An 11694-nucleotide genomic window follows, 5' to 3' on the forward strand; every position below is an offset into this window, starting at 1 on the left:
AATACTGAAGATAGCAGGTACTAGAGATCACAGGTGAGGTCCCAGAGCTAGAGGAAGAAGGATGTGGGGCTGGGACACATCCTTTCTCTTTCCTGTGGATATGTGGATATGGCCAACATGTCCACAGGAAAGAGGAACAAAACCATAAGATGAAGGGCAGTGACCAGGAAATCTTTCACCAATACTCATATACTTCCCATCATAACACACCCTAGTCCCTGCTATTCCCCATCCCCCAGGAGTAAGGAAATTGTCAGAAATTTGGCTACAACACTAGTCAGTACTTGAAATTTGTTTTTTCATTCAGCACATATTATTGAGCACCTATTATACACCAGGTACTATTTGTGGTGGAGAGAACGTAATAGTAAACAAGATAGGCAAAACTAGACCAAAAAAACAAAACAAAGCAATGAATAAGTAGACAGGTGAAATAATTTTAAGTTTTAATAAGTGATGTAAAGGAAACAAGCATGGGTCTGCAATGACTGGATAAAGCGGTCAAGAAAAGCTTCATTGAGAAGATAGCATTTCAGCAAGAATAGCTATAAATATTGTGAAACCCATTACAGTTCTATTTATTCTGTGATGGGTAAATAAAACACTTTCCCCTTAATGTGGAAACTACCAAGAAAGACTAATTACTAGCAGAGCTTTCTGGAAGAGAGACACCCCTTCTTGTCCCATTACTGTCAGCCCTTCCCTCTCAGGTGATTTTTGCCAAGTTCTTTGCCAGTGGGGGTGGGGCAGGGGGTGGGACTTGTACATTTGACCCATCAAGGGCAAAGCTGAAGAGACCTGGGACTGCCGCAGAAAAGCCCTTGGTGGAACTTGGAAATAACTGTTCTCTGACTATTTCTAAGTATGTTTGCATATGTGCGTATGGTTACAAAGCACATAGAAGTATCAGTGTCTTTAGCTGTCTTAGAACAGAGCTTGACACTTAGTACACAAAAATGTTAGTTTCCTTCTCCTCTCTATTTCCCCATTGTAGAGGTGTATCCAACCACAGAAAGATGATCCTCCATCAATCCATCCCCTTCCTTGATCTTATGGGCACCAAGATCCATCACTAAGATGATGAGAGTCATGGCTGGGCCTCAATGGCATGGGCTTGTCACTGTTTGACTGTCATTGAAGGGGGATGGGGCCTGTTGCCGGGAAGAGTTAGTTTTGGACTCAGATTTCTGTCCCGACCCTGACCTTATTTGCACTGATGTAATCAGCCAATATTGGCTTAATCCTGAGAGACAGCTCATTCCCAGTGAGTTTGGAGGTGGGGGTGGCACCACTGCCATCTCTATATAGGGAGTTCAGCCCGGTGCCCAGAGCTGTCCTGTGGCCTCTCCAGCTCATCATGGCTCAGGCACTGGGAGCACCAGTTGGATTGGGGTTGTTGTTGGGTCTGTGCTGGTCTCTGGCAATTGCCCACCCTGTTCCTTCGTGAGTAAAACTGGCCCTGGGGAAGGAGAACTGGGGCCTGGGCTAGAGTGGGATAGGGCTAGTTTTGGGGCCTGGAGCAAGTTCAGGGTCAGGAGTTAAGGAAGAAGAATTGGGCCTAGCGGACCCAGTCATCTCTCTGTCTTCTCGCTAGGACTAGTGCCCCTGGGAATGGAGCTGAAGGTGTGAATGGGATGAAGCAGGACCCAAATGTGCTTGGTGAGTCCCTGACTCCCTGAGAGTATTTATCTGTCTAGCTGTGTCTCTGCATTGTATCATCCAACTGGTCTCTTACTTTGCCATCTCCATACTTGCACCTCAGATTTCTGTTCAGATGGCTGGAGCTTTGATGCTACCACTCTGGACACCAGTGGAGCCATGCTGTTTTTTAAAGGTAGGAGGGGCTGGGGTTGGGGCATTTGGGACTTCAGACTTGAGCCCCTTCACCGAGGGCATATCTATCTGTGAGAGATCTTAGGAAGTATCTGAGGGCATCACCCACAGCTTTCTGTAACTATCTCAGAAGGGCAAAAATTTGTTTTGGGTCTCTCAGTGAGTGTGCATTTTCCAGGGAAGTATGTGTGGGAGAGTCAGCACTGGGCCCGGGAGTTGATCTCAGACAGGTGGAAGGATTTCACCGGCTCTGTGGATGCTGCATTCCGCAGGAGTAATGACAGCGTCTTCCTGATCAAGGTACTGCTGGGTCAAGGTCGGGGTTGGGCCAGGAAGTTCTGGAATCAACAGGAGAGACTCTCCCCTAAGTGGACCTGGCATGGAGCCCTTACCAATAGGTTCCAGGTTTCCTCCCACTGTGCCTTTCTTTCCCAAAAAAGCTCAGGCTAAGGGAGTATGTGCATGAGGGCCTGGCAGGCACAGCACCCAGTGGCTGTTCTTCAGTCCTAATCTTCATCCAGACCTCTCTGCTACTCCTCACGCTGTTGGGCATCCTTTCCTTCGTGGCGATTTCTTCTCTTGGCTTCTGTGACCCTGCATCATGTCCTCTTCATGTGACGGCCAGGTTGTTCACAACACAATGAGTCCTGGGTGAGGGGGTGAGTGGGGCGTGAAATCCAGCCTACTGCGCTCACCAAGTTGTGTGCCCTGGCCCAGGCTGTGTCTGCTCAGAGGAAGGGATGCCTTCTCCTGACTTGTGCAAAGGCACTGTGAGGTTGGGGTGGTCCTCACTGCCAGCTTTGTTTTCCCTCCTGCCTCTTCTCTTGCTCTTTCTCAGGTTTCTCATCCTTAGCCAGTCCTGCAATGTTCCTTGGGGAATCCATCCCAGCCCTTCCTGCTGATCTTCACCATTGCCTTGGCTCTGAGGACTCGCTATGCTATGGATACCAGATCTGGGCTTCTCCCCAGAGCTCAATACATCTTTCCAATTTCCGGGCAGACATCTTCGACTTAGATGTTCCCATAGGCACCTCAAATTCAGCATTCCCCAAACTGAACTTAGTATCTTCCTTAAAAATCAACCCCTTCTCCTGTGTTCCCTATTTCAGTAGATGTCATCATCACCTGCCGGTTCCTGAAGCCAGGTGCACATGGGTCTTGAGATTTGGCCCTTGGTTATCTTTTCAAGTTTATCTCCCACCCCTGCAACATTCACTGTGTGAGCTACATGAGAACACACGTGGTTCTCTGAGTATGCTCTGTACACGCTGCTCCCTCTGCTGGTGACACCCTCTCCATACTTGTCCACCTGGAAAATTTCTGCTCAGTTTTCAATGCTCGGTACAGATGCTTCCTCCTCTGTGACCTTTCCAGGAATTCTCTAGGCAGACTTCGGGACTCCCCCTACCTTCCCAGTGCACCTCACATGCTTCCGCCTTGGTGGTTGTGTGGTGGTTGTGTGGCTAGGATGGTAGGGTCCTTTCTGCATCCGTATAGTAAACTTGAAGGCAGAGACAGAGTCTCATCATCCCTTTATCACCAGTACTATGTCTGGAATGTAATAGTCATTCTTGAATGAAATGAAATGAATGAAGGAACGAGTGCATGAAGGAAGGAAGGAATGCATGAATGGACAAATTCATGTATAAATGGATGAACGACTGCAGGATGATTATTTGTGGATTATTTGCCAAGACTAATGGTGTTGCAGATAAGTGTGCCACAGGAGTGTAGTGTTGTACATAGTCAGATGTGTGCATTGTAGTAATAATGATGGATTTGCACAAACTGTGCAAGGGGACAGTTCATTTTTGTCCACAGGTGGCCTGAGAGTGTGTGGGGCTGCAGAAGGATATTGTGTTAGTGCGACACATCAACGCTATTGTGCATAAATACAGAATGGCAGCATGTGGAGGTGCACAGGTAAAAACAGAGTGCTTTTGTGTGCAGGGGGACAAAGTCTGGGTGCACCCTCATGAGAATAAAGAGAAAGAATATCCAAAGTTGCTCCAAGAAGAGTTTCCTGGACTCCCATCCCCACTGGATGCAGCTGTGGAATGCCACCGTGGAGAGTGCCAAGATGAGGGCATCCTCTTCTTCCAAGGTCAGTCCAGGCTGGAATGAGAGAGGTTGGAGTAATGGTGAGTTGGTGGAGACAGAGGTAGTGATAGGAATGGTGGTGGGGGTGGAGCCACTTTTTGGCTCCCCAAGGAAGGGATGCAGTAGGCGAGTTACGGTCTAAAGTTCAAGCAGGGGAAGGAAAGGAAGTTATCCTGGGGAAAGTAAGTAGGTGTAATTCTGCTCAAAGTTCTTCATTGTTCCCCATGACCCTTAGGACAAATCTACATTCCTTAGTCTCATGTACAAGGTTCTCCAGAACCAAGTGCCTATTAACCCTCCAGCCTCGACTCTCACACCTTTACCTTGAATATGAAGCTCCAGAAACTCTATGTTGTTTTCTGTCCACCCAATTTGCTTCATGCCTCAGACTTTCTGCTATTTGGGCTTCCTGCCTTGTAGCTCCCGCTTCAAATTTAATTTAAGTATCACCTTCTTTAGGAGATTTTCCCTGACTCTCCCCATTGGCCTTGCTGAGCTGATCATGTGCACTTTGCTACTGAATTTTATTGTATGATCACTCTCTTCAACTGTTTCTCTGATGGGCTGTGAGCTCCATGTGGCCAGGATCATATCTAGCCATCCTGGATCTCAGTGCAAACACAGGGAAGGCACAGGCTAGCCTCACCAAACGCTTGTTGATTGATTGGACAAAGGTGACCACATATGGTTCTGGGACTTGGCTACACGAACCAAAAAGGAGCGTATCTGGCCTGCCGTTGGGAACTGCTCCTCTGCCATTCGGTGGCTCGGCCGCTACTACTGCTTCCAGGGTAACCAATTCCTGCGCTTCGACCCTGTGACGGGTGATGTGCTTCCTAGATACCCTCTGGATGTCCGAGACTACTTCATACGCTGCCCAGGCAGAGGTAAGAAAGCCCCAGCCCCTGGGACCCCCTGGAATCCATCCACCTTCCCTGAATTTGCAGGCCCCACATATCCCACCTCCCACCTTAACTCTGTGGTATAACACTTTGGCCCTTGCTCTCGCCCCATGTCCATTCTGGTTCTCCCCAGTTGTCCTCATATAGGGGAAATCTACACCCCACTGACTCTAGCCGTCTCTTCAACCTCGGACCTCATTTTGATGGCTGGCCTCTGTCTGTGTTCCCCCTTGCTATTTTCTCCCCAGGCCATGGACACAGGAATGGAACCAGCCATGGGAATGGTACCCACCATGGCTATGGGACTGCGCGCTGTGGGCCAGATCTAGTCTTGTCTGCTCTGCTGTCTGACAACCATGGTGCCACTTATGCCTTCAGTGGTGAGAGACGCCCCCAAGCCCCATCTCTGCCCTCCATACCTCCCATCTCTTTCCGGTGTCTCCCATCTCTGATACGTTGCTTCCATTTTCATCAGTGGTGTCCCTTATTTTATCCCTCAGCCCCCATCCTTACCTTGCCTTTTTTTAATTTCTCATCTCTGATGCATATTGTTCAACCTTGTCTTTCATTGTCCAGGCCTCTAATTTCTGTCTCCCAGTACGATCTAGTCCCAGGTCTGTTTCCTCTCTGGGCCTCTCTGGGTCCCTATGACTCCTCATATTACCTTTGCTCTTGCATGTCTTGCCGGATCCTCTGGTTTCCCTTTAGCTTATCCTCAGGAGCTCCATCTTTTTCCAGGTGCCTGGTTCCTATGTCTCTGAGAATAGCATTACCTGGGTATGCCATGTTCCCAGTGCCGAACATCAGCTGGGAAGTATTGGGTCCCTTAGATCTTTAGGAGATAGCTTCACTAGCCTGAGGAGATTTCTCCTATGAGTGGCCAGTGGAGATACCTCTCCCCAGACTTGTAGCATTAATTGGTAAAGCCCATTTCATGACACATCAGGATGTTCTGGGGTTAGTCAAGTGGATAGTGATAAGTGTTGATCATACTTGAGAATAGCTCCAAGAGAAAGAGTAAACAACCACATCACACTCAGCCTGACACATGTGTGATCAGATACAAATGTAAAATAGAGATGAGAACATAGAGCAGTGAAAATCATTTTAAGCTTCTAACTCCTAGACAAATCTGATAAAATGTGACTACCAAGTTATAATGAAAAATACACAGACACAAAGAAAGCATATCCCCACAACAGTAATGCAGGCTATAATAAGAACATACATTTGAGAAACACACACCTGCAATGAAAACATAGGCCTTATACTGAGAATATATGCCATAGTAAGAACACTTAAGTATCAGGGGAACATGCAGCTATGATGAGAGCATGGGATCATTGGGAGGACACACAGACAAAGAGGTAGAGAGAGATAGATAGATAGATAGATAGATAGATAGATAGATAGATAGATAGATAGATAGATAGACAGATAGATGGAACAGGGTTACAGGGGGACCATACAGAGATGTAGAGAGAACACCCAGCCATGGAGAGATCACAGAACCTCAAGCCGTGTGACCATGAATAGAATGCAGCTGAACTCCTAAATCAAAAGCATTAGGCATATTCCATAGCTGTTGAGAGAGCACCCAGACATGGAGAGAACATCGTTATGTTAAAAATACAGCTGAGGTGAGAACTCTCTATCTTGGTGACAATACCAGTGTGACCCAGCTGCTCAGCTTAAGGCTGGTCCTCTCCTCTCTCTGATAAATCTCTCACTTTTCGCTACTTCGTGGCTTCTTATCCATTCTTTCTTCTTTTCTACAACTTTGGCTTGCACATGGACCACTATGTTCCCTCTACTTTTTCTCTATTCATGATCTTTCAGCCTCAGATCTAGCTGATAACTGCCTCAGTTGCTGTCTTTTTCCAGAGAGGGAATCTAACTGACCTAGCCTATGTTTTTATTCCATCCCATTAAAGTGGTTGCTGGTCAGCCTATGAATTGGTTATTGATGGATCAGGGGCTCATCACTTATTTCCTCTCCACAAAGAGCAACATAGCTCTGGTTCTCAAAATAAGGACTATGAGCAGGGTAGTTTCAGTAGGAGGGGAAGGTGGATCTGTTGTTACCATGTCATGCCCAGGAAATAGCTATAAGGATAACTTGTGGCTGCTACAAGAACACCAGCTACTATTCAATAAATCTTTATCAAGTGTCTGATAGGCACTGGGCATTGCTCTAGGCACTGGGATTCCGTAGTCAGCACAGCAGACAAGACACCTGCCCTCAGAGAGCCCACTAGAGGGAGAGAGGACAACACGAAAGAGAAAGAGAGAAAGAGAATACTTTCAGGTAGTAGTAATAGCTGTGAAATGTTCTGAGACCATCAGAATGTTTTTTTATTCTCAAATACTATTTGGAGCTAGTATAAATGAATTTTATAAGTCATTGATGTTTTAAAATGAAATGACTTATAAATTAAAAATTAAAAATGTTAAATTAAAAATGTGTCAAAAAAGCTGTGAAGAAAATAAGACAAGATAAAGGGATAGAGGTGAGAAGAATGAGGGGCCCGTTCTCTGAAGAGATGATTTTTGAGCTGAGATTTCAGTGATAAGAAGTATTTAGCCACATAAAGCACTGACAGAAAAGCATTTTAGGGAGGTTGGACAGCAAATATTTTGAGGAATCAGGAAAGGAGGCCAGTGTGGCTGGGCTGGAGTATAGTGAAGGGAGCTAGTGTGTGGCCTGAAAAGAGGTAGATTATATAGGCCTGGGAAGGATTTTCAATTGTAAAAGGAAGTCAGTAGTATTCTTGAGCAGGGCTGCGATATGTTCTGACTTTTTTTTTTTTTTAAAAAAGATCATCCTGGCTTCTTGTGGAACATACATCATAGAGATACAGTTGTGTAAGCAGAGAATCCAGCTAGTAGTTCTTGCAGTTGTCTGTATTAGAGGTAATGACAGCTTGAACTAGGATAATAGCAGCAGAGGTAATAAGGAGTCATCATGATGTATTTTGGAGGTCGAACTGGCAGCATTGACCAATGGATTGGATATTGGTAGGAGTGGGGAAGGGAAAAGAGAGACTTCAAGAATGACTTAGTGTTTTGGGAGTAGGCAACTAGGTGACTGGTGGTTCCTTTTTCTAAAATTGGGAAAAACTAGGAAGGAGTGTGTGTGTGTGTGTGTGTGTGTGTGTGTGTATGTGTGTGTGTGTGTGTGTTTGGTGGGGGCAGCAATCAGTTTAGACATGTTAGGTTTTTGGTGCCTAGTTTCCTCAAATGGACATTTCACATACACAGTTGGCTTTTAGCCTGACACTCAAAGGAGAGGTCCATCAGAGCTTGAAAGTCATCAGCATGTAGATGGTATTTCAAGCCTTGGACAAGGTGAAATCACCACGAGAGCAAGTGCATATAGAGAAAAGGCCCACACAAGAGGATTCCAATATTAGACATCAGGCTGAAGAGTAGGCAAAAAAATAAGAGAAACACTGGAAGAGTCTGGTGTCACAGGAGCCAAGATCCAAAAAAAGGTATTTAAGAAGGGTTTTGGGCAGTCAAATGGTGCTGGTAGGTAGAGTAAGAGGAAGACAGAGAATGGACCATTATATTTGGTAAGTTAGAGGATACTGGTGACCTTGAAAAGAACAATGGAAGAGGGAAACAGAAGTAAAAGTACAGTGGGCTGAGGAAGAAAAGGTAAGTAGGAGCTTAGACAATCCCTTGAGTAAGTTGTTATGAAAAGGCGAGAATAAAATTAGGGTACTGGTCTAGCCACTCCATCACTCTTAGAGAACACAGCCAGAATGAGAACACGCAGTAGAAGCTTGCTGTGGAGCTTCCTTTTTAGCTTCTAGTCATTATCTCTCGTTGTCCTTCGACTCTCTGCACATGGACATGTAAGATGTGTCAGGAGCCCGCACCAAACCCCATGGCATTGGCACTCTGTGCTTGTCCTTCTGTCAGGCCCCTACTGACTCCAGTTCCAATCAGGTCACAACGCCCAACTTTGTCGATCAAGCCCTTCCCTACTTCCTCTCATGCGGCCTCTTCTCTCTTGGCCTCTGGATGCATATTCTGCTTTCTCTCAGGACTCACCCCTGCATCTGTCACTTGCCCCTTCCCTGCCTAGCCGTTTACCATCAGCACTAGAAGTGTCTCTGATACCCCACAGGGTCCCATTACTGGCGTCTGGATACCAGCCGGGATGGGTGGCATAGCTGGCCCATTGTCCATCAGTGGCCCAACGGTCCTTCAATAGTTGATGCTGCCTTTTCCTGGGATAATAAAGTCTACCTGGTCCAGGTAGGTGTTGGGAGAAAGGCTTGAGGTAGAGATTGGGAGAATATCCAGCTCTGTGCTGATTAACGTCTTTTGTCCTCCAGGGCACGCAGGTATATATCTTCCTGACAAAGGGAGGCTATACCCTGGTAGATGGTTATCCAAAGCGGCTGGAGAAGGAATTTGGGAGCCCTCATGGGATCAAACTTGAGGCTGTAGATGCAGCCTTTACCTGTCCTGGGTCTTCTCAACTCCACGTCATGGCAGGTGAGCTGCATCTGGGTGCTAAGGAGTGGCTTGTCCTGCAACTTTTCCATAGCGTAGATCCCCACCAGATCATGAGAAGAGTTAGGTCAGGATCCCATGATGTGGAAGCCATGTTATGTTTGGTGCCTTCTTCCCAGGACGGCGGCTGTGGTGGCTGGACCTGAAGTTAGGAGCTCAAGCCGTGTGGACGGAGCTTGCTTGGCCCCATGAGAAGGTTGATGGGGCCCTGTGCATAGAAAAAGCCCTCGGCCCCAAGTCATGTTCAGCCAGTGGTCCCAGCTTGTACCTCATCCATGGACCCAATTTGTACTGCTACAGTGATGTGGAAAAACTGACTGCAGCCAAGACCCTTCCACAGCCGCAGAGAATGAACAGTCTCCTGGGCTGCAGTCACTGACGGGGTTCCTGATGTGAGTCTGGACCAGCCCCTCCCCCCATTTTCCTTACAATAAAGCTGGAGGGCTTCTTCACTTGAATCAAAGGGCCTTGGTTGTGGAACAAGCTCACTTCTTTGTTTGAACTGAGAAGCTAATAATATCTCTTTTGAGTCTGTCTAGCTCAAATAATGCTGCAGGAGCAAGGGAGAGGAGAGCTGAGGGACAAATCTCATTTCTGCCCAGATGATTCTAAATCCAGATCTTAAATTGGCTTCTTCTGGACTATGTACACATAGAGGGAAATGGAGGACCAAAAGCAGGAAAAGGAGCTGCTGTATTCACATAGCAAGGAGGAGGCAGAACAGGGATTCTAACCTATCCTGCTAATAACTGACCACAGCTAAGCCACAAGAAAAATAGGGCTAGGGACAGCTAGTCCTGTCCTTAGGCACAGCTATGCATGTGCCAAGTGGATTGGCTCAGAGTTACCATTTGAGGACCATGGAAGCCTTCAAATTGTGGTTCCAGGTGGTTCAGGCAGCACGACACCAGAAGACAAGGCTTTGGTTGCCATGAGTTAGGCATAGCAAGTGGAATGAAGTTGAGGTGGGGAAACAGAGAGACACCAGCTGTATGTCAGAGGCAAGCAGGGGATAAGAGAGCAGGAGTAATTCAGGGACTTGGCACCATGAAACACATTCACAGAACACTTCCTCTGGGGGTCCTGCTGGCTACCTTCAATCCCCTGGGGATCTGCACCGTCTAGGCCCGTGAATGTGGGCCTAGGTGGTGCAGTGTCTTGGTGGAGGTGGTAGTGGTTCATTCTTTTCTGGTCATAAATGGACCAAGGCTTTTGGCTCCAAACTTACTGACAATTTTTTCCTGGGGAGTGGGCCTGGACTATAGGCAACCTTTTCCTCCTCTACCTTTTCAACCCAGCAGAGGTTAGAGGTTGGTTTCCTTAGGACTCAAAAAATAGCCTCAGACTCTAGTAGGGGGTGCTCACTTTGAGCTTCCATATCCTAGTCTCAGTGACCTCTTCCATAAAATGGGTATAAGTCTACCCACCTCCCATTGACAATGGATATGGACACAAACACACCCTTTGGATTCTCTCAGGAAGGGGCCCTGGAAATAGACCCATACTCTGGACCATGACCTCATCTGGGTTAGGGTAAGCCCCTCCGGACCTGGCTGCCCCTTGCTTTGTGGGGCTTTGCACTGGAGGCTGCACCATAGAGTGGCTCCTCCTCTGGTTCAGGAGAACTGACTAGGTTTCTTCCCAAGCCTCGATGGCCGGGGGAGGAACGGGGGCGGCAAAGGAGGATTCTGGGTCTCTTAGATGAGGTTCTACCCAGGATGTGAGGTTGTCCAGGGCTGGTAACAGAGGTTAGGCACCAGGGATGTAGGGTCCGTTCCCAAGAAGAATCTTGAGATTTCCCCTGATGGTGTCTGGATGGTTCTCCTTGGGGGGTTGGCTGTCCCTTCTTCAGTCTGAGGGGGGAGGACAAGGCCAGAGTCTCAGGTCTGGGACTCATTCAGTTCTTGTGCTACATCTGGGGCCATTGCTGCATCATGTCAGGGAGACTAGAGGTGTCTAAACAGTTACCCAGTAACTCAAGGTTACTCAAGGTTAACCTCCTCCTCTCAAGGGGAAGTACGAAGTCTCTTCTTTCTTCTCTTCTCCCACCTTCTCTGTTGCAAGGAAGCCTCTAGCTTGTCTTCAAGGAACTACCAGAAAAGGTCCAATTCATGCTCTTTCATCCACTCACTTAGTAGCTCCCATATGTAGAGCAATGTGTCGGGCAATGAAGTGACAGGATGAATTGGATAGCGCCTGCCCTCAAGAATCTGCCATTCCATCAGTCAGGAGGGGGACACAGGCAAGGAATCATATAAATACAACAAAGTGAACTAGATATTCAGATGAAAGACTATATATACAAAGGAGAGTGGAGGCAGCGATACCTTGG

General features: G+C 47.2%; 1 protein-coding gene across 1 annotated transcript; it reads left to right on the forward strand.

Moving 5' to 3' along the window:
* Positions 1-1225: 1225 nt before the first annotated feature.
* HPX (hemopexin) lies at positions 1226-9840 on the forward strand. The gene is made up of 10 exons (XM_081063851.1): positions 1226-1443; positions 1595-1659; positions 1763-1834; positions 2012-2133; positions 3784-3937; positions 4608-4820; positions 5084-5215; positions 8971-9101; positions 9182-9344; positions 9482-9840. The coding sequence occupies exons 1-10, from the start codon at positions 1358-1360 to the stop codon at positions 9739-9741; spliced, it is 1398 nt and encodes a 465-aa protein (XP_080919977.1). The 5' UTR covers positions 1226-1357; the 3' UTR covers positions 9742-9840.
* The last annotated feature ends 1854 nt before the right edge of the window (positions 9841-11694 follow it).

The sequence above is a fragment of the Rhinolophus hipposideros genome (assembly GCF_964194185.1).
Source record: "Rhinolophus hipposideros genome assembly, chromosome: 10".
In the NCBI taxonomy this organism is placed as follows: Eukaryota; Metazoa; Chordata; class Mammalia; order Chiroptera; family Rhinolophidae; genus Rhinolophus; species Rhinolophus hipposideros.